Consider the following 27,541-nt stretch of genomic DNA (forward strand, 5'->3'; position numbering starts at 1 on the left):
CAGCAAATGACAAACCTCAAACTAGATGCTAAACATGCAACATGCTTTTCTCCTTGTATGTGCAAAAGGAGCACCCATCTTATCAACCTTTCATGATCCACTTTTCCTGATCTGCTTTCCTTTTCTTTACCCCAGAAGGATCTAAGTGCTCGCTCCAAGTCCGCCGTCTGCAGCTCTAGTCATCCAAACCCGACAAACCAGCAAAGAGCAGGCCAATCCCAGCGCGATAATCTGACGCTCCAGCTCTTGTGACGCAGGCCCAAAAAAAAAAGAGTTTACAAACGGACGAGCTAACTACGCATCGAATAAGTTAGCGCACCAAATAGACAGTCCAAGCAGACTTCACTACACGGCATCAATAAGCAACAGAGCAGCAACACAACTATCCCTTTACACTAATCTCTACCTCTCTCATTGTCCTTTTTCCACTCTCTCTCTCTCTCTCTCTCTCTCTCCACCACATGTCCAACTGTCTGTCAGTCAAGCTGACAGGATGCTTGATCCCACATGGGAGTAGAAAGGGAGAAAGAGAAGGGATCAGAGGGATTATAGGTATTGGGGGGGAGGAGTCAGATCTGTCCCCTCGACCACAGCAGTGAGGAGCAGAGTGAGCAGACAAACTCACGGACATGAGCTATAAAAAAATACAGATTAAGAGTGTAAGAAAAGACTCGCTGGGTGGGTGGAGGGTCTTACAGTACAGTGTGTGGATGTGGAGGGAACAGCAAAGGCTCGTCCTGCCACAGTGTGTTTATGTGTGTGTTTATGTGATTGTTAATGTGGATGGTTATCAGGTGATGCGTCATTTCTTATTTTTTGTTTACAGGCCCACTTTATTACAGAGATGTGACAGTGGATAGAGTCAGAAATCAGGGAGACAGGTCAGATTCAAACCTGGGCTGACGGCTGTTTGACGACTGTAGCCTCGGCCACCGGTGCCACATACTTTACTTTATATGCTAAACATGGCTTCTAAGGTCATACAAACATGTAAAGGTGCTGGTAGCGTTGTTTATCCCCCCCCCTCTCTCCATGATTTAGGACTCTTGACACTTTCCTATCTCTTAATAAAGTCATATAACCTGTGGCGTGATGTTAAGTATGGCCTCCTTTCATGAGGCTTAACTGTGTGCATTGTAAGGAAGTTCAGTTTCCATGTTCAAGCATAAACCACAGAATTGTCCAAACCTAAAGTAATTACTGTAGAGAAGAGTACGACAGGTTTAGAATCAAACAATACCAACTCTACAAAACACCGTTCACGCCTTTCAAAATTGATTTAAAAACCATTTTAACCCGTTGTTGCCCAGCTCGAGGTATCTTCTTCTTTAGTTTTACTTTCTGAATGGGTGAAGGATATATAATTGTAAAGCAATGACTCTTTTTGTTTCCATCATTTCAGCGGAAAAGCTCACATCGATTGCTAATGTAAGCTAAAATACGTCTAAGCTGACTTCCTTCTTCTAGTTTAACTGTCACTTGTCTGAACTTTAAAAGACTCTCAGGTTTTTAACAACAGTGCTGTGCACAGTACTGTCTGTGTGTGTGTGTGTGTGTGTGTGTGTGTGTGTGTGTGTGTGTGTGTGTGTAGGTGTGTGTGTGTTATTCACAGAGGGACAAATCCAGTGTGTTAGTCAGCTAGTGATTCCATCAACACGCCATGTCAGACTGTAGGCTTATGTAATGTCAATACGAGTGTGTTGTGTGTGTGTGTGTGTGTGTGTGTGTGTGTGTGTGTGTGTGTGTGTGTTACATGAAAAAGGCCAAAAGAACAAACGTGCAAATATAAACAAACAAGCCTCTCACACACAAACACACAAACACAACATCCATACCCAGACGTGTGTTTTTTTGTCGCTGTATCCAAGTGATGGCGAGCTGTTACATAATTGCAGTTACAGCAGCTTTGTTACCATGGCATAATGTCCTGCTTCAGTCAAGTACAGCACAGCTTAGACACAGATCCAGACTCTCATCAAACAAAGAGACAGAAAACGGCTTCCATCATATTTCTAGTTTCTCTTTGCAGGATTAAAATATGCTTGAGTAAGAGAGAGAGTGTGTGTGTGTGTGTGTTTTCATCGTCAGGTTGTCTGTCACAACACTTCAATAAGCAGAATAATAATGAAAAGATGAAGAGAAATCTAGAAGATAATGCTGAGAAACAGTATGAGATGCAGCGGGTTTTTTAAGTCAAAAAAAATTATTGAAGCACAGAGCAGCTGTTTTGGCCATCCAACTTATAAAAGTCAGGTGACCTACTAAGTCATGACACACAACTCATCCAGGCCTTTCTCACCTCCAGGCAGCCCTCTAGCTCCAGGAGCTGTAATACATGCCAAACTGTGACGCCGGGATTATGATGAGGGTGCGAAAATATGCCCACATCACACCCGCCATCCACCCTTCACTGGCATCAATTACAAAATCCATTGAAAGGCCCCGTCTGACTTGAAGGACCTGCTGACCCATCAAACTGCCAGAAACACCAACACCAACTGTCTCCTTCACTCCAGGACTGAAACTGCAAACAATGGGGACTCGAGCCTTCTATTCTGCTGTCCCGTGGCCTTTGCCCTCCCAGGCCACCTGAGGGCACCGCAGCCTGTTTAGAGGTTTATGAAAGGACTACAGACTATTCCAAAACAAAGCCTTTACTTCATTCTGCCTGCCCTTGTTTTTATGCTGATTTTTAAAACTCGTCATGATGAATGCTTCCCCGAACTAAAACGTTTTGAGTTGAAATCTTGTCAACAGGAGACCATTTCACATCGATAACTTGTTTGAAAACCAACACTAAAGACATCTTTGGGTTCGGAAAAATAAGTATCAACAACAGGTTATAACACTAAAGAGGTATGATGATGAGTCACATCTTTAGTCTCTCCTAAAAATTATTTTAAATTGAACCTATTATAAACAAAAGCCCGCCCTGAGGGATGACAACACACATTCATTTCCACAATTACGCCACTCCTTATATCACTTTCCCCTTCTTTCTTGCTAATGTGCAATAAAACTCCATTTGACTAATGAGTTAATAAGATGGAGCATGACTCTAATCGAATCAGGACAGCCATGGTAATCACGCTAATCAGGCTAATCAGACTATACATGCTAACTCTGATCACTGAGCCTGGAGCAAATGTAAAGCAGAATGACTAAAAAAGCCAATAAACCACAGCTGGCATACTGTACATGATTTTTTGCTCCTTAGTTATTTATGTTTTTTTTATATATATATACATGGGATGTTGAAACAGACTGCTTATCACCATATAACCATTTTTGCATGGCTATTATAAACTGTACATTATCGTACATCTTGATTTTCAGGCAACAGCTTTTCTGGTTCTCCTCTAACTAAAGCACGCTCGGTTTGCTCAGTAATTCGTTGTGTTACCCAACAATGTGAAAAACTTCAACAAAGTCTATTTGGAGAAATACAAACTTGTGAAAAGAATCAGAAATGTTTGGTAATTGAAGTGTTTACATTAGAGACTGCTTAAAGCTGTGGACCTCGGCTCCTGTTGTAAAAAGGAAGTAAGTGCATATTTTACACATATATCACACATCTACTTCAAGTCTGCACCAACAAATACAATTTAAGAAGTATGCTCACATTTAGTGTGATATCGACGAGGTAGCAGTGCATGCTCAGGGTGTTACTACCTTGTGGTTGATAAAACACTACCACACAAACTTGCCAATCAGAATAGAGGCCTGGGTGCTTCTATCAAACACCGTATTTGATGGCAGTATTTTGAACATTTCAATGTGTTTGTAAGAATGTGCGATAATATAATTTACAGTTTACGGTTTGTATGCGAAACAGTTTAACAAGGCATTTCTGTTATGAATGGACCCATGAACAAAACTATTGGCTTTTCCATCAACCACATTTTGAAATTTGAGTTTAGTGAACACTGATCACCTGTGTCCTATAACAGTGTATCAGAGGTGGAGGGAAATAATTTCATAAAATGCACACAGGCACTTTTTCACTAAAATAGTAGCCGACAATTATCTGTGGTATGGAATCCCAAGTCGGAATCCTCCAAACAAACTTACCTGAAGATGGGCCTGTATTGGTGTAAAATGGTGGAGGAAGGGGGCTTCCATTGAGTGAGCTGTCCAGATATGAGTGTCATTTGGCCATGGTTTGTTCCCAGCCTTGCCCTTGGCTTTGCTCTTTGTGGGACTCTTTTTGACACTGTTCTGCAGGTTGGGAATCTTCCCTCTGGAGCTTCTGTTGGCCAGGTTAGTTGGAAGTGTGTTCCACCCATATCCACCGAGAGCTGCACACAAGGGGAGCTGCGGCGAGTGAAACGGATGGATGGACAGCGACTGGGAGGCGTGAGGAAGAGGAGGAGGGTAATGCTGGTGGTGGTGCTGTTCCAAAAATGAGTGATGGCTTGGTGAATGGAGCTGGATCTGCTGTTGTGGTTGTTGGTGGCAGAGTTGATGTGTTGATTGCGAGGAAAGCAGGTGACTTGGCGAGGCCGGTGGATGGCACTGGTGATGGTTTTGACAAACGTGCTGCAGCTGGTGGTGGCTTGGCGATAGATGAAGCTGGTGCTGGCTCGGCGATAGATGAAGCTGGTGCTGGCTCGGCGATAGATGAAGCTGGTGCTGGCTCGGCGATAGATGAAGCTGGTGCTGGCTCGGCGATAGATGAAGCTGGTGCTGGCTCGGCGATAGATGAAGCTGGTGCTGGCTTGGTGAGTGCAGCGTGCGATTTGGTGATGGTGGACCCAGCTGAAAAGTTGGCGATGGTGAAGCCAGCTGACGAGTTGGAGATGGTGGTGCAATGTGATAGTAGCTGGGAGAAGGTGAAAGAAGCAGGTGTTTTGGGGAATGGCAGCCATGTTTTAGCGAATGAGGATGATGACTTGGTGAATGCAAAGGTGAATGTTGCAGCTGGAGGTTTGGCTTATGTATTTGCAATAAACTCTGGTTGTGTTTTGAATGAGAGTGGCCTTTCCCTGCTTTGGCCTTGCCTTTGCCTGACTTGCCCTTGGTGGAGCCACTGCTGGTGCTGGGCTTCTTTGGGCTACAGCAGAACTCATGGCTGTGAAAATAAGTGGTCATAACTCGAGAGATAAAAAGTTCCAACAGAGATCCACTGAATCTTTCAATGTCCCCCTCACCTTATCATCTTCTTTACAGTATGATGAGAAAAAAGGAGTCGCTCCTCAAAATCACTTGTGTCCGAACAATGTAGGTCACACCTCTCCAGAACAACCTCTCCTCATTTGCCGCCAGGGCAGAGTTGGTAATCCTGCCCTTTCCTTTTCTCTTCTCTATATCAGTGTGTCTGACTGTGTTAAGATAACTGGAACATCAGAACATTGAAGCCGGATCCCAGTTTTGTAGTCACACTAAACATTTCTTTACACAATTGATAAGAGCGTCAGATAGTCCAGAAAAGCACTTCAGGGTATATTGACCGTTTTAACGTCCCTCAGCGCTACAGGGTCAACTGTAAGACAAAAGGTGCAGACTCAAGAAGGGTAAAAATGGCTTCAGGTCGTCTTCATCTCAGGATGTTTCTGTAGAGGACGCGAGTCGAAGATTTGTCTTTCTTATCCTGGCTCCACTTTAGTTGTTGGTCAATCAGAGTAGCTTGTATTTCCAACCTGTGATCTTGCGAAGTCCTGCTTTGTATCCAACATGCTGGGAGATGATGGAGGTCAATTCATATATTCCAAAATGAAGTATAGAGACAGAAAGCTGTAGATTGCTCAGATGAGATTCCTATTTGGATTCCATTTGGGTTTTTTTGAAGCCAAATGTCTCCATTAAGATTTCAGGTTCCATAGAGTCCAATAATATGTCTTCTTTTCTCTGCGTTGTCTTGTTTTGTCTCTCTCTCTTATTATGATTCGATGTAGGTCCACATCTTTAAGCACACTTCTCTTTCTCAGACTCTCTCATCTTTTTAAGCTGCCTCCCTCTCTCAGTGTCTATCCCTTTCTCTCTCTTCAACTCCCCCCCCCTCTCTCTCTCTCTTTCCTGGACTAGCCAATTAGGGGCTTCCCTGGACTCCTGCACATGACAGCAGCCAGGCATGACTAATCAATATGCAACCAGGGACAGTGATACAGCGCTCAACCAGTGTGTATGTGTGTGCACAATAAATGGAGAGCTGTGATTGGTGGAGGGCAGCCCCTTCCATCAACCTTTGTCTTGTTTCTTTTAAGCATCACATGCCAGGCCGGGTCAGCTGGAATACAGTCTATGAAGTGCCTCCTGTGTGTTTGTGTGTGTGTGTGTCTTCATGCATTGGCCTACTTCCCTGTGAGTGTGTCTCAGTGCTTCTGTGCTAAATCTGTGTTGAGGATAACGCCACAACACACACACTCAAACACACATAGTCCAGGACTCCAGGTGTAGTGTTGGTCACATGATGATTAGGTCCAAAATAGAGTCAGTTCAGTTCAGTAGCAGACGTTTGATGCAGTAAACATTGACCTGACAGTAAACATTGCAAATGTCTCCTCTTCTTTGAGTCACCAATTGTACAAGTCATTGCTACGGAAACTGGATGCTTTGTAATTACCAACCAAACGTGATTTTTTTTTTCCTTTGTACAAAAATTATTGTGAAGTATAGAAAGTCAGCATAAAAAATGAAATCCATTTGACATTACACAGCAGTTTAATTGGACTTTCTGTCGTACAAAACTTTTTGTTCCATTCTTTAGTGCTCCCCTGAGTTACCCAGACTCGAGTGTGTGGAGGCAGCTATAGAGTACGACAACAGCAGCAGAAGCAAAGTGAAATTCCCCCGAGGGGCGATGAAGTGTATCATGTCGTGTGGTGTTGCATCACATCCTATCCATCATGCCATTCCAACAGGGCAGGTGGTTTGATCCCCAGTTACATCTGATCCCATGTCTGTGTGTCCTTGAACAAAATACTAAGTTGGACCTTGATGGAAAGATCATGAAAGCATCCTGGATGCATCTCTGCCACCTTTTTATACAGATGAGTGTTCTTCTTAGGCAGAAAAGGATGTGAGAGCAGAGCCAGCGAACAAACACACGCAGAGCCAGCGATCAAAAGGCTTCTTCTCCTCCTCAGATCAGAGCTGGGAGCGAACTGTAGCAACCAGGTAAACCTGAATTCTGAAGTCCAAATTCTGATTTAATAAGCGTTGACGAAGCGTTCAAAAGAGCGGCTGTAAATATTGTAACACCCTACAGAGTTAATGAAAAGCTCACTCAACTTTGACATTCTATTTCTGAAACATCCTTCACAATAAAAGGCCCTTTTTCATCATGCAGTTGGAATGCTTTTAGTATGAAAACACAACATCAGCATATGTGGTGATTTCAGCGGCAGCTTTACGAAACTGCAAGGACAGAAACCAAGCTCAAAACCACACAGACCTGAGAACTGAAGTCTTTAAAAATAACTTTCTCTGGACTCGTAAACAGAAACAAGTTGAGAACGCATCAAACAGGCTGGACTGAGAGGAAGAGGGGGCTCTTAGTGCGTGAACATGTGTAAATGTGTGTCATCTCTTTTCATGATGTAATACTGTGATGTGATAGCCAACTATACCACAAAAAAGTAATAAGATATAAAGTACCGGGATTATGATTCTCAGGTCATATCTCTCACCACTAACATTTAAACAGGCAAAACAGAGATCACTCAAAGCCTCAATTCATGTTTACACTCATGTGTAGAATGAATAGAGAATTGCTATCTTAGATAATAACTGAATCATAGTTTCTGGTCTTTAAGAAATATCAGGAGCTGCCACAGTAATGGTACAACGAGCCGGACGAGACAAACACACAGGTCCAAATATCTCTCTACTGTCAGCTAATATATGCCACCACTCGCCCCAAAGCAGCCTGATAAGAGATGGAGAGAGGCAGATAGGCACATTAAAAAGCAGCACCCATGTGGAGAGCACAAAGAGATGAAGAGAGGGTGAGGGTGGTAGCGAGAGAGGCTGTTATTGCGTTTCTGTCAGTGTTCCCGGTGCAAAGTGCTGCTAGCGCTGCAGGCTAAGCGCTCAGTCAGGGGAGGATGAGCAAGGAGAATAGACTGTTAGCATCACAGTGTTAGATGAAGCCTGCACTAATACAGCGCTGCAGGCTGAGGGGGGGAGAGACGTAAAATAAAGATAGAGGAAAGGAGGGGTGTGTAGGATGACTAAAGGGTAAGGACTAGAGTTGAAGCTCTAGTTTAGGAAAATCATTTTTGTATAAAAATATCACTTTAATCGGTCAAACCGCTTCTAGTACCTTGTACAATTACTAGATCGAGTCGAAAGAAACACAGACCCGGCTCATTGCCCTGAGATATTGTTATTCAGGAAACATCTGAGTCAGCATGCCCACACCATGTCAAACTCTGCTAGTTTCACACCCACACTCCCTTTTGACACGGCCCTGAGAAGAATTATTAAGAAACGCATTAAGAAACACATCAAATTAGTCTGTCAAGCGTCACATCATCAATTCTGTGTAATGGCTTGCTTAATTGAATCCTCGCTTTCTCTTTGTTCTGGAACAGGGTGACCTGATGATGGTGTTTAGAAATGCGTCAAACCTTTAATCAGTGAAATGGATCTTAAATGGTCTGTGAAAGAACACATATTTATCTTTGCAGGTCAGTCGGAAATCCTGATTCCCCCACGATGCATTAACATCAAGTGTTCAATGAGGAAAGCAGAAGAGTCAGCAATAGTATATTGGGATGGGGATCCAGGGATTTGGAAAAAGTCTTGGATGAAACAGAAAACAGAATTCCCTTGACAGTTGCCCCCCCCCCCCCCCCCCCCCCCCCCCAACTCAAATGTGCAACAAGAAAATGCAGCAATACTGTCTGTGACCAGCAGGGGGGCTCAGAGTCCACAGCACTGATGGGAGCCTGAAGCAGACAGATACAAAGATTCTTCGCTATTATAATGCTCCTTCATCATTACTGAAATCTGAGTTTCAGCTGCCTGATACTATCAGCAGTGATTGACAACAAATATGAAATCACACAACAAAACTGCAACACTTCATCTCGTTTGTCAGGAGACAAAACTCCAGCACACACAGACAGACAAAGGGGGTGGGGAGAGGTTATAAATAGTTACATCTTATACACATAATTAGGACAGACAATAGCATACAAGAAACACATGTTTAAACATCTGTTGAACACAAAGCTACTGTTCAGGTTGGTGGTGGTTAGCTAATTGTTAAGTTTCATCTTACTACATGTGCTGACTGATAGCATCTCGTGTACAGCTTTTTTATGAGTAAATATCTCCTCTTGCATGATGTCCTCACATGTAGACTGATGATGTGATAACTGGACATTACTTTAAATAATGTGTACAAAATTCAAATTTGTAAAAATAATAATGAAATGACAGTGCTGCAGACTGTCAGTATCAGCTTCTATGAAAGTTCCTGAAGTCCTTAATATGACACATAGTGAGTAATTCACAGACACAGATGAACGTATTATCCAAAAGTAAAGATGACTATAAAAAGCATCTCAGCACAGCCGAGTCATGGTCTCAATGGATCAGGGCTGATGTGAGGTTACTGTCTGATATCTTCATTATCAAACTTCTCACCAGCAGCCACTCACGACAGACAAATTCAGGATTCATTTCAACTGTCTGCAGTGATTTCAGGTTAGGGGGGTGTTAGCCTTTTAATTGTAGCCGAACACATGAAAAATAAATAATGTGTTCTTTTCTGTAAAACAGGACAGATCCAGGTTTATCATTCAGAACCTATTAAACGTGGAGTGAAAACACTTTATTATGATGCTACAGCTAATGTGCTAACAGACAACATTTCAAATAGTAGTACCATTGCTCGTGATCTTTTTCGGCCCGGCCTCTGAGGCACATCGTGTGTTACCTCTAACTTTAGACCAGAGTGGGAAACAAGAAACAAAAAGTGGGATGGTGTTGATTTGTCAGTTCTCTAGTCTGAAAACATTTTCAACTCTGCCCACAATTTAGTTTAATAGCTGTTTGTACATAAGGACTGAAAGTTGACAAAATGGCCTGCTTTGTAAAGAGGAGGTCATGATTGGTGGCGCCGATAACGCAGCGGCAGCGCGCGCACCATGTTGCGAGGCATTGCTCCTCGCGCGGGCAGCCCGGGTTCGCGTCCGGCCTGTGGCCACTTTCCCGCATGTCTCTCCCCACTCTCTCCCTGTTTCCGACTCTATCCACTGTCCTATCAATAAAGGCAAAAAGGCCAAAAATAAACCTTTAAAAAAAAAAGAGGAGGTCATGATTGAGTTTACAAGACAACAGAAGAAATAACGAAGGATGAGTTAAAAAAAAAAAAAGAAGTGCTTCTCAGTTAAACTGTTACCTCTGTAGACAATTCACAGATAATGTTATGATCTGCTAAGGAATCAGGAAACAGGTTTACCAATTTGACACTCTAACTTATCCAAATAGTCACTTCTGGCACTTTCCCTCGGGATCAATAAAGTATCTATCTATCTATCTATCTATCTATCTATCTGTCTGTCTGTCTGTCTGTCTGTCTGTCTGTCTGTCTGTCTGTCTGTCTGTCTGTCTGTCTGTCTGTCTGTCTGTCTGTCTGTCTGTCTGTCTGTCTGTCTGTCTGTCTGTCTGTCTGTCTGTCTGTCTGTCTGTCTGTCTGTCTGTCTGTCTGTCTATCTATCTATCTATCTATAAGTCCAAAATGAAGACAGCAGCCAAACTGGGTGCAATGGACCACAAGTCCAACTCTTTGTACAGTCTGCAGTAAATAAAGAGAAGCTTTTATGATCAGAGCAATCGTATCAAAGGTATTTCAGGGTTAAAAAACTTCCCCCTCAAATATTGATATTCATAAAACATTTGAGTCAGCACACTCTGCTTAATTTCCTAAGCCATTACCATTTGACACGGATCTGTGAGGAATAATTCAGAAAGTGATTAAAAAACATATCACATTAGTCTGTCAAGCATCAATTCATTAATTCTGAGGAATGGTTTCCTTAATTCAATCCACGCTTGATGTTCTGGGTCAGACTGACCCATCAGACTGAGGGAGTTCAAAAAACGTGTCGGATTGTCACCACATCAGTCTGGGAGAATTCACTGTTGGCATTTTTATTTAATTTTTTTTTCAGTTGAAGGTTAAGTGATGCTCGTATCAATATATCAAAATGCTAACGGCGTTCAATCAGTACAGCAACATGAAGGTATCGCTTTCTTTGGGACCTATCAATGGCATATCGTCCCAATAACCACAGGAGAATGCTCTTTACATGTCGGGATATTTCGCTAAAATGATTCCAAGTTACTTCGCAGAGGAAAAAAGAATGTAACCCCCCAAAAAAGGGCACCAAATGAAATGTGACCAAACACAGAATGAGTATGTTGGATGACAAAAGCCAACAAATGTTGATACAGAACTCTGAGGTTCATGTCCTGATAAAGAGCAGATGTGGAATTATTTTAACCAACATAAAGTATGAATCTTTACGTCTGTCCTTTTCTGAATCTAAACAAGTACATTTGGTGTCTCAACCCAACCAAACTGCAACCATTTCACATGATTGTACTTTTTGATTTCATCAGGAGTTCATGCGGAGCAAAGGCTTAATTAACTGCAGACCTACATACAATAAATACAATTTGTTGGCTTGCATGGTCACCAAGCTACAATCCAGTATTATGAAGAGAAGGTGATGTGATAGTGGTGAGGTTAACAGTGCAGAACGTCTCACCCACATCGACATCCTCCTCGAACACTAATTGTTAACCTCAGAAATTAATCCTTCCTGTGCTTGTTGGAAAGCTCCTCAGGTCAGGACGCACTTTGACAGTAATTGAGGAGCTCATTTAGCAACTACAGGTCTCTCTTTTCTCATCTGTCAGCGTCTCATCCTCGCTCTTTTGCTGTTTTCTCTTGAAGGCTTACAGCAGCTTGTTCTTCGTCATCTCATCTGGCACAGCCTCAGTCTCACTGTGAAGTCATTTAGCTGTAATGGTATATGTAAGGGATATGGTTTTAGTCCCTGTGCAAATTAGTTTGCCACTCCGTCTCCTCCTTTCTTTATTGGGGTGTCTTCTGCCAGCCTCGAGATCTCTTCCTCCATGACTTAATTACAAACTCAGATTGCAGAATATTCAGTTGCTGCCCCCTGCCTTATCTCTGGCAGAGATCAAGGAGCTGCACCACAAGTTATGGAAAACTATGCAGACTAACTGTCAACACTGTAGGACTTCATAAGAGAGAGGTGCTGATTTATTCCTCCTCTGGTTCTGTAACTTAAGATGGTAAAACAACATGTTCCCCACCAGGTTCAAACACAAATGAGAAATCACACTAATGAGAATGACAAGAAAGCAGCAGCAGGCTATTATTCATTATTATCTCCTACAGCAGTTGTTTTGAATAAAAAAGAACAATTCAAATTGATCAATATAAGCCTTTAGTGACTTATCTGAATAACTTTGTTTTACTCAAACAACTTCCATAACCAAACATATTAGGCTGACTGAGATATACAGCAACAGAAGAGCAGCACATTCAGGCATTTGTGTCCAGTCTCTATATCCATCTTTTCTGTTACTGACTGTAAAATTATGATTTTGATGTATTTTTTCCTATTTTGGTTTTCTCTAATGTAAGCTTTTCAAATCAAAATCTTTGTTTTAAGCAGGCCTGTCTTTTAGTGAAACCCCTCCATGACAAAGTGTGTAATATTACTCTGACTGGTCTTATGACATCAGCGTATGAGATAAACATCTGAGAGCAGCCACTATATCTGCTTTGAAAGCTTTTGATTCACGTGATCGCCGGTCACATGCAGTGATGAAGTTTCAGTGTTGTAGCACTGAAAAGGTCAAGCCTTCAGCCGTGTCAAATGTTCCCATTCCCATTACTGAGGGACTGATGGAGCTGTCATGTTGTGTGCAGCCTCATTAGTTAGTGGTTATATTAAGCGATTGCTCTTGGTCAGCTAATCTGCGTTGATTATATCGGCAGAGACAGAGAACAGGCTGCAAGTAGAAGACTTGTGTCTGTGTGGAGACGTCTGTGTGTGTGTGTGTGTGTGTGTGTGTGTGTGTGTGTGTCTGCCTGTGTGTGTGGGAGAGAGCCGATATGCAAGCTTCATCCCACACACAGAAGGTGATGCAACACCTCCCAGACACACACACACTCATGCTGCCCCTATCTAATGCACTACTCACTGCTCCAATACAATGTGTGTGCGTGTGCGTGTGTTTGTGTGTGTGTGTGTGCACACGCGTGTTCACCACTGAGTGAGAGTATATTAAGATTTTAGGTTCACACATGCTCATCTACTTATTTTATTTTTCCTAACTCTATCTCACACAAACACACACACACACATGCACACACACCAACATGCCACACTGCTTGGTGATCAGCATAGCAGCATCACCATGACAACAGGTGATGCCGCCCGCAGCATTGGCCCACACTCAGTGGAGCTCTTTTGTTGGGTGATCACGGTTGAGGTTGTAAACATTTGCACAAGCCCCTCCCACCGATGACATCCCCTCCACACTGTTTGGATTGATTGTACTTGAACAAAAAAACACGGAGAATGATTGGTTGATTTTTTTTAAAGCAAAGAAAAACAACATTAATGATGCACAGTCCAACAGAAAACTACAGGCTCAACTCTGAAGAGGGTCTCTGAGGGCCAGAACAAGTTTGAACATGTTCAAGTGTGAATGTGTCACTGGTTTCCAGTGATGGATGTAAAGCATTTTAAAATCCCCCTCCCTGCCTTCCCCTGACCCGCTGTGGTGATGATGTAGTTGGTTTCTGAGACTGTGGGAGGTCTAAATTTGCAGTTTTGGTGTGAAGTTTCCCAGTAATACAACTCTAACTTTGGTTTATGACACACTGCCCACTCACTAACAGATGATCTATACAGATAGTGTGGCAGAAGCTGTGAACTGTTTGTGCCTAAAGATTATATTTAGCATAAAAGAAAATGTCACAACGTGTTCTGAGGGGTTAAAGTCTTAAAAAAAATTGGACTTCCATGTCCGTTTATTTAAAAAAAAATGGGAAGACTCAATATATTTTATCTAAATGAAACAAGTTTTTTCTACTGTTCATTGTGTGCATATTAAGCATGCCATTCACCATATGAAGCACATATGCACTACAGTAAGTGTTAATATTGTTCAATATAGCAATAATGGTATGACGTGTGATAAACACATAGTAAATTGTGCATTGTGCATATGAGCTGTGTCTCAATTGTTTTTTTTTTTCCGACTCTTCATGTTTAATAAATATCTGCTTGTTGTTTTTACCACTCCATTGGCAAGAATTCATTTGTGGGTAGCTTAATGCTAGCTTGAGCTTCATTTGAGTGCATCAAAATGTAAAAGCGTGGCCGTTACAGCCATGACTCTACAGTATACGAAAATCTGCCAAGCAGGTAGAAGTCGTTTTGGTTTTATTTCCTCATTTACTTGGATAAATTCAGACTTTTGCAATAATTACAAAAGCTGAAATTGTGATAACAATGAGAGATGAAATGTGCAGCCGAGTGCACATCTTTGATATGTAACTAGTCCATGATACCAAATACTTGACTGTGTTTATCTGACAGTGAGTCTTTTCTTACTATTTTCAGTCTTTTCATGTAGCAGTAGAGTTTTTTTTTTTCCTGAAATATAATATTTAGAAAAAACAGCATGGACTATACATTCAAGCCATTTGATCAGAATCTTTGAAGGCTGCACAACTACTGAATACTGACATTGTCACATCTGTAATATGATACACAAGTGGGATTTTTTTTTTTAATACAAAATATTTATGATCGCAGAGAATGTGTCAAAATCATCATGATGTGTCATTCTGTGTACCAAAACAAACTTGTGTTCCCACTTTTGGAGAAAAAGATTTTGCATGGCACATCTCTGCAGCATTTCATTCCTTCATTGTTATGCAGTGCTGTCATACGTTTAGCCTGACTCATGCAATTTTAGCATCTGCAATTTGGATATTGTAGTTAGCCAAAAATGCTTCGACTGGTATATTATTCCACTAAAAAAGCTAGAGTGCACTTGTGGAAGCCAAATATGGAAATTAAGAACACATGTGCATGTCCACCTGCTCCAGACAAATCCCCTCGAATTGAACCTTTACAGATAATTCTCAAGAGCAACAGGTTGAAGTCACATGACCAAGACAACCAGAGGAGCCTCCACATGCACAGCGCTATCCCATGAGGCACAGGTAGAGTGGAAAGTTTCCTTGGGCAGCATGAAGGATAATGAGCCACTCTATGGAGGAGCACATCGTGTGTGTATTGTTGAACTCTATATTGTGCAGGAGCACTTTGCTCCCACACATTTTCCATTTTAAAATGACCCAATATATAGAAATGACATTTCCATACCTCTTTCAAATTCCAGATATGTTACTCTGTGTTTTACAATTTTTGTATGTTGCTGTGAAAAGCCTCCCCATGCATTTAGTATTTATTAAAACGTTTGTGCTAAGCTTTCTGCTTCCTGAATGCTAACACAATGACAAAGAGTGCGGTCGTAACCTTAAAGAGAAAACTGAGGATGTAAAACCAGTAACACTTACTTACACCCACTGGGCTGTTTATAGTTAAAAACTCAACCTATTTAGACAGATAGCTTTGATATGTGCTCTTAATGTTGATGGTTTCATTATTGAACTAATAAAATGTGCATGATATGGTCTCATTGCCAGCTTTAAGCTAATAGGCAGGGATTGGGTTTCCCTCCCAGTCCTAATCAATCACTAATTCTCTCCCTCCGCATTTTTTCTCCTCACCCCTATCCATACAGTGTACCTCAATTTCCTGTGACCACTAAACACCTCTTTAAGGCTTTTAGAGCTCTTTCTAAAGGAGCGGGATGACTTTTATACCTCTGCTCTACCACTCATCAATTATACAGAGAGACAGGATGGGGGCGAGGAGTCTGTTCACAACAAAAACAATGAAAGGAACACAAACACAATGAAAAAGAGTTGGGCTGAGCGTAAAGGCTTTTCAACACGCGCGAAGATATTGTACAGTACAAGGTATTACGGTAAAAAAAAAAAAAAATATATATATATATATATATATATATATATATACATGACAGCCGATCAAGCCGATCCTGAGGCAACAGGATTCTGCACTGAACTCAGCAGGGAGAAGGTAGAAGATCGTTTTGGCTCTTTTCTGGTCTCTAATGGGATAAAATCAAACTGAAGACAAGCTAACGTCAACACTGGAGCCACTGAGGCAGGCGTATTGCTGATGGGCTAATAGCTCAAGGCATCAATACTGCTGTTTGACAGAAAAAGGAAGAGATTCTGCACTGAACGCGTTCCAGGGAAGATAAAACATGTCTGTGCTCTAACATATATCAGACCTCGACATCTTACGCTTGTATTCCACACTCCTTCTGTTCAGTATTATACAGTATACACACAATCCTAATGCAGCTTGTTCAAAAACTCAAATTTAACACGACTATGACTCCACCATGTTGAGTCACAAATCCATCAATGAACCCTACAACCATTACAGCCACATCTGTCATTTGTTCGTATCCTTTCATACGATCCACGTGAATCCTAAATGAACACATCCTCGCTGACTCTATCAACATGGCCAAGAGGGGTCTCCACTCCATAAATGTATATAAGGCTCCCAACATTTGTATAAATACAGATGGCATCAAGGGGATCGGCCAGAAAGCGTCATATCTGCTTCACTCTGAGGGATAAAAGCGCTCGACACATTGCTGAAGGGATGCTGTGTGCCCTTCTTCACTACCAATACACGGACACATCCAAATCTAGAGTTGGATATTTTACCCCACCGAAGCACGAAGCCGAGAAGGAAAGACGAAAAGGCGGGAGGACGAAGTTAGTCAGATATAAAATCCAAACGTTATCTTCCTCTTATCCACACAGAGTAGATTGTTTCAGTGGGACCATGAACGTAGGATTAATCGTTCAAATGCAACTAAACTACATATCACGTCCTGCAAACTGAGCTTTCTTAACAGCACTTTTTTTTTTATATATATATACTTTATTAATCCCACGAGGGGAAATTTGGTTTTCACTCTGCATTAATGGAGAGGTCTCAGAGTGAGGGGGCTGCCCACAGCGAGCGCTCCGGAGCAGTTTTTGGGGTTCGGTGCCTTGCTCAGGGGCACCTCGGCAGTGCTCAGGAAATGGACTGGCACCTCTCCAGCTACCAGACCAGTTTCCGGACTTGGTCCGTGCCGGGACTCGAGCCGGCGACCCTCCGGTTCCCAACCCAAGTCCCTAAAGACTGAGCAACTGCCGCCCCCCATTTATCAACAGTCAACAAATAAAAGAATAATGTTAATAAAAAGCAGTTAAATGGAATGAACTGAAACATGCTATTGTATTCAGTGTCAATGTCTGTATGGTACCAGAGTACTTATATTACATTCAGTGTTATTTATCATATCTAAAGCTAATGTGATGTTGTGTCTTACATTTGTGCAGTGTTTTACACACTAACATACTTTAAAACTTATCAGAAACAATTCCATCCCACACTGTCCAGTTTATGAATGTACCTTTATTTGTCAATTGACAGTAACGAATCAATGTGAGACATGACAGCTCATGAGCACTAGTGTTAAAATCTGTGTCTTTGTATTATTTTCCCCCACAGGATGCCCCGCCCCCAACTCTGACGTTGGCTCTGACCTTGTCATTTAAACACACAAACACTCACAGTTTAAAATGTATCATGGAATATTTTCAACCTGAGCTGCAAATTCTGCAGATCCAGACCACTTACATCAAAAAGTGAAAAAAAAAGTTCTCTCTTTGGACAGGACCTAAATCTGTGTGTGTGTTTGTTTGGTATAATGGCCTATCAGTCATGCAGTAAGTGCCTTAGACAGGAAAATGGCAACACCTTGGGAAATCACTTGCCAATATGATTACTGTGAGAGGGAGGGTTAACTTTTTTCCATGGGCCGTGCTGTAAATCTGCAGACAGCTGTGTAAGTGCTGCAGGCTTGGACATGGTGAGTGGTCCCCCGTCCACTCAGGAGTTTAAGATCGATTATACAGCTTTGGATCCAATGAAGTCATTACCTAATTTGTCATATAATGTAGAAAAAAAAGTGGGTTTTCATTTGAACTAAAAAAATAATAATAAAGATTTCACCCCTTTGATGAAGAAAAATCATCAATGTTAAAAAGTGTGATTACAACAGGTTTTTAAACCATGACATGTCACTAAGATGTCTGGTGAAGCCTGCGCCTCCCTCCAGAGACTGACAGAACAGTCAATGTGTGGCTAAATGGAGAGTCACATATATTCATATATTCCACATCAACTTAGCAGTGACGTTTTCTCTATCCTCCTGTGTGAGGATATAAGACTCTACCAGAGGAAACACTGTCAAACACTGCAGCTCATTGATCATACTTCAAAACAGATTCATTTGATTTTAATTGTATTTATTGTTTAATTGATTGATTTTCTAAACTTTATTCAAAGTAACTCTGTTATTCTAGAGACATGCTTCTCACACACACATGCACACCTGTGGACATGCATTTATGAAGAGATGTCAGAGTGCGGGGGCTGGTAGGGGGTTTGATGTCTTGCTCAAGGACACCTCGGCAGTGTTCGAGAAGTAGTCTGGCACTTGAGACCAGTGTTGCATATTTTGGTCCGTATCAGCACTTGAACCGGCGACCCTCTGGTTCCCAACCCACATCCCTTACGGTCTGAGCTACTGCTGCCCCAAACAAGACTTCATGTAACTATTTTAACTCTTTATAAGCCTGTGTTCATTTTCTTTTGTTATGAAATCTTTTACAATTTGCTGCAGATTTGGATGGAAAGTTCAGGAATGTGTGGAACATTTAAGAAAAAAATAATAATAATCTTTTCAGGACAAAAATATTGTTGACGGTGTTTCAAATGTGAAGTCTTACGAAGTGAGTTTTTTCAGGTGTGAATATTGTAGCTTCCAATCACAAGAGCAACCTTTGAAGAACAAAGTATTTTTGCAGTTTTGTTAACTCGGACGTCTGGTATCCAGTATCAGCAGATGGAGCTGGGGTGGGACTAAATATAAGTATCTTATATCAATATCTTGAACCATAAACATCTTTCAAGGCCAGATGGTGTTCATTTAAAATGCTCATAAATGAAATGGATTTAAGTCTGTGCACCCGACATCTCTCTTTAACTAATTCAAAGAAGAAGAAGGGACTTTGTGCTGCTCATAGAATAGGTGTCTGGTGCCCGAGGCTTTAGACACTTCATACGGAGATTTCAGCTCCTCAGAGGCTGCATCATGTGAAACCCTTAACCAACTCAGGAACATCGTGCCCTTCAGGGTCCTTCAGAGATTCTCATGACTGCTTTGCAAGTCGTGCTAACACGGAGGTCGTTTATATGAATGGATCTGTGAGGATTATAAAAAACCAGGGCACAGTTTAAGCTGATAACATTCAGAGTATGTATCGATGCTGGCCCTTTATTGAACTGGCCAAGTGTGTAACTGATAAATTGGGATTGGGATAAAGCTAATTGTATCATAAAGAAAGATTACAACAATTAGGGAAACTACTTTAAACAACAGTTCAAACATTCCCACATGGCTGAAGATGAATATATTTGTTTTTATACTTTTAAATAACTTTTTAACTGTCTTCTGGTAGCAGAAAAACAAACTAAATCTTTCTTTATGATTTTTTAAAGGGATACTATTGCTTGTCTCTACAGACAGAGTGTCAGTATATCACTTACATTAGAATACATTCAGCATGTTAACCCATGCATTGCTGTGGGGGTGGGGACGTGAAATATTTATTGGCCATGTAAAAAGGCCCCCACTCTAAATCCCGATCTTATTTAAGAAAACAGTTTTAAACATTTCATTAATTTTCCCACAAAAAAATCTTTTTGGTTCTTTTTCATCTTTCTCTTAAGCTGTCCCTGTGATGTTGTCTTTTTAATCAATGTTCCCGAGAATTTGGAAGGAACAGGGTGTATAAGTGGATTTTTGTCATCTTTTAAGGTGTGCTAACGTTTTTAATGGCCCCACTAGTTTTCCTCCTTTCGTGATCTGCTCGTCTCTCAAAGCCCTAGAGGTGGATATTTGACTCTTGCTGTAACTCTTGAATATTTTCAGAGACAGCAGACAAAGTTGGATCCTTTAGGAGGCTCATTTATGAGTGATGGTGTGGATCCGCAGCATGTCGCACTTTATCACCGCACTGTACGTTTGTTTCAAGCAAGTCAAACATTCTCTTCACATTATATTTAAATGTGATGCAGAGCTTTGTATTCTGTTTAACTCAGCACTTATGTGGCATATTGGGTAAAAATACAACAAAGGTGGATCATCCACACACCTTCATTCAAACATCTCGTGCCACTGGACTGGCACGGTCAGGCAACGCAATCGTCAGCTAAATGATGTCTTTTCCATGGCAACACACAAGCTCTCTAGGTCTCGTACACCATGCCAGGGCTCATTTCCATGACAACGTTATCTCCACCACAAACAGAGAGCTGCTTCAACTTCAATTTAAATCCAGCCTACTGCTTCTGAATGCCTCCCTGTTTCTCCGATTTGGCCAAGAAACTGAAACTGGAGAAAGTTCGCGAATGTAATGACCGGCCTCATGTACACACGTACACACACACACACACACACACACACACACACACACACACACACACACACACACACACACAACAAAAACCTAGGTTAAGTTACAAGCCTCCCACCCCTACCACCCCTCAAGCATAAAGCACTCTCTCGACACACACACACATTATACACACATTGTGACGTGTGTGTTACCTGGCCAGCAGTGATACAGTCAGTGAAGGCACTCCTTTTGGAGAAGAAGGTGAGGAGCTGCTGCCAGCGTGAGGAGGAGGTGGAGGGAGATGAGGAGGCGGGAGAGGAGGTGGAGGGGGAGGAGGTGTGGGGAGGTGCGAGCTCCTCTGAGGAGCCCCTCTTAGGTCCTAGTTTTTGTTTGACTCCTAGTCCTGCCCCTTGACCCCCGGACCCCCCGCCTACTCTGGCGCTTCGGGGGTATAGAGTGTTGTTTCCGAAAATGTAGTTCATCCTATCTGCCGCCTGTTTCTCTCAGGCAGACGGGTTCATGTTGTAGCGCTTCTCCACTGCTTCATCTCCAGTTTCTCTCCTCCGTCACTCGGCTCTCTCGCTTCTCTTCCTCCACCCAAAGTGTTGCACACAGTCTCGCTTTTCCTTTTTCTTCTGCAGTGGATTTTGTTGCTTTTATTCTTCCTTGCTAATTTCAGCTCCTCTTCTCTTACTATTATCTCTTTCTTTTCTCCCCAGCTCCCTCAGGAGTAAGGAGTGAGCAGCTGGCAGATCGGGAGGAGGAGCTGGAGGTGGAGTTGGAGGAGAAGGTAGAAAGTCCCGAGCAGGTAGACAGAGTCCTCGTGGAGTTTAAGCATCAGGCGTTCAGTCAGGGTCGCTGTACATCCACCCACTGCTTAATCCATCATCCCATTTGTCTTTGCTGTCCATCCATTTTTCCATCATCCCATCTTCTCTCTAGCCAGGAGAAATAACCACCATCGTCCTCTCTGGCAGTCCAAAATCTCCTTTCTTCAGCTCCTCTCTTCAACAGAAAGTGAGGGCGAGCGTGGGCCAAGCAAACGGCAGGATATGAGGATTGATTATTTGAGGGAGTTCACTCTTTCTCTCCTCTTTCTCTCTCCACCACACCTCTTCCTCCCTCCCTCCTGTCCAAGGAGATGACCAGTCAATCTCCCTTCTGTCACTGTGTGCGCTCCCATTAAATATGGAAGGGAGACAGAAGGGAGGGATGGATGGAAGGAGGGAGGTGGAAGGATGCAAGCGAGGAGGAGGAGGAGAGCATCTGAAGTAGGTGGATGGTTGGAAGAATCATTCTGCAACTCTTCTGTTTTCTCTCTCTTCCCCTCCCTCCTACATCTGTGATGTCGCTCCAAGTCTCCCTCTCTCCTCTCGTCTCTCTCGCTCAGTACAGCACATTATTCATTCTCTCTCTCTCTCTCTCTCTCCCCTTTTTCTTTTAACCCACCCACACCCACCTCCTCTCTCCCCTCTTTTTGTCTTTCAGTAAATTGTCTTTTAATGGAGCTGCAACCTGACGCCTCTCTCTCTCTCTCTCTCTCTCTCTCTCTCCCTCTCTCTCTAACTGTCAGATATCATTACGGGTACAAGCCACACCCCCTACATTCGAGACAGCCAATGACATGCCAGAGAGCCCCTTACTCCAAACATACACACAGACACATCTAAAACATGATGCCTGTTGCAGTTTATGCAGGAGACCAAGTTTACTGACACGGGAGAAGAAATCGAATGCTCACGGTGGCTAGACAATAACAAGATGGTTGTGTGTGTGTGTGTGTGTCTATGTAGGTGTGTGCAAAAGGGTGTGTGTGTGGGAGAGACAGAGAGAGGCAGAGTGAAATAAGAGAAAGACGTTCACCCAGTTTCAAAGTGACAACAATACACTCGAAAGGACTTTACCAACAGGTCTGCTGTGTGTGTGCGTGTGTGTGTGTGTGTGTGTGTGTGTGTGTGTAGGTGTTTGTGTGTGTGATAGAACTTCTCCTGAGGCTGGTTCCAGACACTGCAGCACCAAGCTCTCCCACACACTACACTCTCTATCATGATCACGCACACAAAAACACACACACGCTCACACACACAAAAACACACACACATGCTCACACACACAAGCAGACATACACAGACAATTCCAGAATGGAAAACAACAGGCTGTTGCTGGGCACTGACTGACATGAAAGGAGGAGGAAGAGGAGAAAGTAGACGGCTGGGCGAGCGAATGTCCTCACAACATCCCTAAAGCATGACTTAAAGGCCTGCAGGCTTGAGCGTGCTCTGGATTAGCTCGGTGGATCATCAGTCACAGTCTGACTAACGCAGCAAAGAGGAGCCCGCTACAACAAACTAATCAGAGCTTTTTCAGCCATTTCCTATAGCATCTCAGGTAGTTAGCCTACATCCACTGATAGCCTCCCTGAGGATTAGGCAGGTGGAGCAGGACCCCTGTCACAGCTTCATCCTGTGTTTCCTTGGGAACTGTATCTATGGCAACAGCTTTCAGAGTCCTGAAATACACCTGGCACTGGCTGATGAATGTGTTGTTTTCTGTGATCTTAAAAGATGTCACAGGGACTTTCTCATGTTGATTTCTTTACTTAACCAGAAGAAACCTGTCTCATGTCTGACAGGAGTGGGGGGGGCAGTTTTATCAGTAGACTAATAAAAAATACCCTGAACAAGGTGTTCAAAGAATAATGAGGCTACAGATGTTACCCATGTATCTTACTTGATGTAGCTAGTTGCCACTAACCTCTCAGTGTTTTCTCATGAAGATTGTCACTAAATAACATTGAAAGCTTGGGTGTTGTGGGAGCAACCATTACCCCTACATGCTTAAAAAAAATGTGATCGTAGCAGACAGCCTTTTAATTCCCAATAGCTGAGCTTAGACAGTTTCTTTTAAATTGAATGGCATTGCTTGTGACATTGTTAGCCCCACAGAGAAAGGAGATGTTGTTTCTATAAAAACAAAAACAAAAAAAACTAACATAACATAAGGCTCTCACATGCACACAATCATGATGCTAACAATCATGCTAACCATGCTGATGATTTGAATGTGTTTGGTGCTCCTATAGTCTAATCTTATGTTTACATTTTTTGTGTTTCAGTTGTAACTAAAGACAAAGTGGTATTAGGCGACTGTATGTATGCAGGTATTACAACCATCCTTGTTTCATGTTTTAAACACACAGTTGACATTATCCTGGTGATGGAAGAAGAGGAAAAGTTAGCATTAGCCTGATGGGAAGTTTTACATTTCTTGGTAATCAATCCAAAATATTTTACTACAAACTATCCAGGTAAAATATTTCAGTCTACAAACATGCATTGAGTGTTGCATGGTAGAATACAAGCTAAATGTATGTTCTTTAACCATAGATGGTATACGTGTATGGATAGAGCCTGAGTGACGTCACTCATCTGTTACTGCAGGCGGCTTTGTTGTCCCATCGATAAGAGTCACCATTCTGTGAATTCTGCCTCAGTCGAACTTTTCAGTGGACCTAATGACAGGCTGCATGGAGATGAGGCGGGCTTTCAACCTTTTCTTGACAAACTGTGACACAGCACCTGGCCTGCCCATCAGGACAACTTCCCTGTTATTGTAAACAACGTTTATCCTTCACAAAATGGATGAGCTATCAAAAAATTCTCCCTCCATAAAGTGTTTGTCGATCGAGAAACGAGGTAATCAGACCTATATTTTGAACCAGGCTGTTAATTTCTTTTGTAAATAAAAACTGCACGGTTTTAAAGGATGAGCTTCATCTTTCCACACCGGATGTTGCTGCTTGTCTTTAACACACTCTCTCTCTCTCAACAACACAGCTGCTGGCTGAAAACAGTCTATGGCTTTAGGTCGCATCATTAAAGCAACCTGGGCTCCTTATACAGCCAGGGGGAAAAAGCAATATCAATCATGCTAGCAGGGTAAGGGGACAGTAATCGTAGCTAGCATGATTTACAAGTGGAAGGGTTTCATTAGCATCTGCCAGTCACTCCCTACAGTAAGAGTGTCAGCAGCTCGCCACCGTAACAAATAGCCAAATACAAGGACATGACAGCTGACACAGCAACAATCCACTGACACACTGGCCACATTACAACCAACCCTCTCTCTCTCTCTCTCTCTCTCTCTCTCTCTCTCTCCCTCCCCAGTCAAATGTCAGTGACACACTGGCCACATTACAACCAACCCTCTCTCTCTCTCTCTCTCTCTCTCTCTCTCTCTCTCTCTCTCTCCCTCCCCAGTCAAATGTCAGTGAGTGAATGCCAGCTGTATAAATATTTCAGGACCAATTAAATAAAAGCACACATCATGCATGTTTAATGTTGAACTGCTGAGAAAGCCAACGTTGCCCTCACTTCCTCCACAGGTAGGCCGGGCTAATGATAGCTTAGCATACAAATCCAGAGTTCAATGTTTTGCTTGTTCTCCTGCCCTGGCTGTGGTCACACCACAATTTGACCCTCAAGCTGCAGTATTTGAAGTCCCTGTGCAGAAGGCTCGTCAGTCCAGACGTGCTGGCACAGTCACCCAGTAACTATACAGTTTTTTTTTACTTATCTGTTTGGACGAGCTGTAGAAGCAGCTGTATGTTGACTGCAAGCACTCAGACACTTGTCATACTGAATCAGCTCACCTTTAACTTTAAAATGGCTTTCAATGAAACTATAATAAATATCAGATTTGTGTCCTATAAAGGGAGGCTGAAGCAGCTACAAGCGCTGTAAACCAGACGCCGTACAGATCCATACTGCGGTCCATTCCAGCCGTACCTAACCATATTGGCTCCGCCCCAGCCTTTCCATTAGATCCCTTCAGTTTCTGGTAAGGCTCATTTTAAAGAGCTACATCAGGCTCCCCTGGTAAATACTGTGCATATGGAGGAGTAGACATAAAGCACTGCAGAGCAAATACAGCGCTGGCTAGAGCACAAGGAGTTTCTCAATCAGCCAGAACAAATATTAATCCTCTTAGATCGTGTTTGTGGGTGGGCTGGCTATTTTTCCTTAGCTGTTCAGCACAGTTTGTTCTCAACACTTTGATATTAGGAAACTTTTTATCAATCATTTTATGGTGAAAAGTGAAAAAGAATGCATGGTTACATGATAAAGGAGTAGACAGAAAACGATTGGGACACGCTGCTAAAGAGAGAGATATTTGTTGATGAGGACAACATGTTTGCAGTCGGCTCATCTTTTACAACACTTCTTATCCTAAATAAATATCATACACACTCACCGGCCACTTTATTAGGTACGGCTGTTCAGTTCTTATTGCAAATATCTAATCAGCCTATCACATGTGCATTTAGGCATTTAGACATGGTTGAGATGATCTTCTGAAGTTCAAACCAGAATGGGGAAAAATGTTGATTTAAGTGACTTTGAATGTGGCATGACTGTTTTTCAGTATTTCAGTAACTGCTTGTCTATTAGGATTTTCACGCACAACCATCTCAAGGTTTTACACAGAATGATCCGAAAAAGAAAAAAATGCCTTGTTGATGCCAGAGGTAAGAAGTCAGACCAATAGCTGGAAGTCAACAGTAACCCATATAACCACTCTTTACAACCGTGGTCCTTTTATGACGACCGTGTCCCCATCTTCTGATGACTACGTCCAGCGGGATAACGCGCCACTTCATAAAGCTCATATCATTTCAAACTGGTTCCTTGGATATGACAATGAGTTCACTGTCCTCAAATGGCCTCCACAGTCACCAGATCTCAATCCTATTGAGCATTTTCAGGATGTGGTGGAACGGGAGATTTGTCACATGAATGAGCAGCCGACAAATCTGCAGCAACATGATGCTATCATGTCAACATGGACAATCTCGAAAGAAATGTGTCAGGCACCTTGTTGAATCTGTGCTATGAAGTATTAAGGCAGTTCTGAAGGCAAAAAGGGGTCCAACCCGGTACTGGCGAGGTGTACAGAATAAAGTGGCAGAGGAGTGTGTGTTGTCATGGAATCCAATTTCACCATGAAATATGTCTGGATACAAAGCATGACATGCTGCGTGCAGGGTGTTGCCATCTTTTATCGATTGGTTAATAACAAAATGTTGTATAAAGAGTTTGTGATTTAACTATTGCCATCATGTTGTTTTTGGAGCCACATTGTTATATTTGTCGTTGTAGATCTGTCTCTTTAACCACCTCTCTCTCTCTCTCTCTGTCCCACTTTTCAAGCCCAACACAGACGCTGCAGACGGCTGTTCAACATGAGTCTGCTTGTGCTTGTGGATTCAGCCTGTTAAAAAGGACACCTGTGGCCTGTGGTCTTTCTGCATGTACAGTCCTCAAAGAGGGCTGCATGGAGTCCAACCTGTGGCTTCATGTCATTCCCCACTCTGTCTTTGTGATGTCCGACTCTATCCATTGTCCTGTCTCTTTAATAAGAAGTGTGAAGTTCCTTTGAGATGTATTACCAAACAGATTAAGGTGAAATTATTACAGTTATTATGAATAACTCTAAGGCTTAAAATAATGTTAACAGGACAATGAAATAAACATTTACCCTGCTGTATGATTGTCATGAATAAGCAGAAGAGCTTCAGAGACCATAAACACCAGGCTGTAATGTTGTTTAAAACAAATGGGGGAGATGAATCCCCCGAGCGAAGCCAGTCACAGGCTTCTAAATGTTTGTTTGGTGTTTGAATGTGAGGTCAAATCTTTGTATTCTCGCTCTCGAGTCTTAATTTGTCGCAAATGAAGCCGCTGTGATGTAACACAAATCTCAGACCATGTCGAACAATAAAGTTCTGTCAATCAATAAAGAACCCATTCAGCTCTACAAATAAACAGGATCCAGTAAAAAAAAGTTGGTTTGCTCTGTTATATGTACAGTAGCTGGTTTATTAAACCTGAAAGCCTTACAGACTCTTGA

At 42.3% G+C, this 27,541-nt stretch overlaps 1 protein-coding gene across 6 annotated transcripts in view; it reads right to left on the reverse strand.

Moving 5' to 3' along the window:
- The window catches only part of LOC306827721 (discs large homolog 1-like protein), a 107,376-nt gene that overhangs the window by 44,539 nt on the left and 35,296 nt on the right, over positions 1-27,541 (reverse strand). Inside the window, exon 1 of one of the 6 annotated variants that reach the window (XM_079349734.1) lies at positions 20,845-22,365. The exons of 4 other annotated variants lie outside the window; for them this stretch is intronic. In XM_079349734.1, coding sequence (XP_079205860.1) covers positions 20,845-21,114 — 270 coding nt within the window. In that variant the 5' untranslated portion in view covers positions 21,115-22,365. Of the gene's footprint in view, positions 1-4,071; positions 5,099-20,844; positions 22,366-27,541 lie in introns of those variants that run through there. One more of the 6 variants, XM_079349731.1, reaches the window with a different exon arrangement.

The sequence above is a fragment of the Symphodus melops genome (assembly GCF_947650265.1).
Source record: "Symphodus melops genome assembly, chromosome: 8".
NCBI classification, from domain to species: domain Eukaryota; kingdom Metazoa; phylum Chordata; class Actinopteri; order Labriformes; family Labridae; genus Symphodus; species Symphodus melops.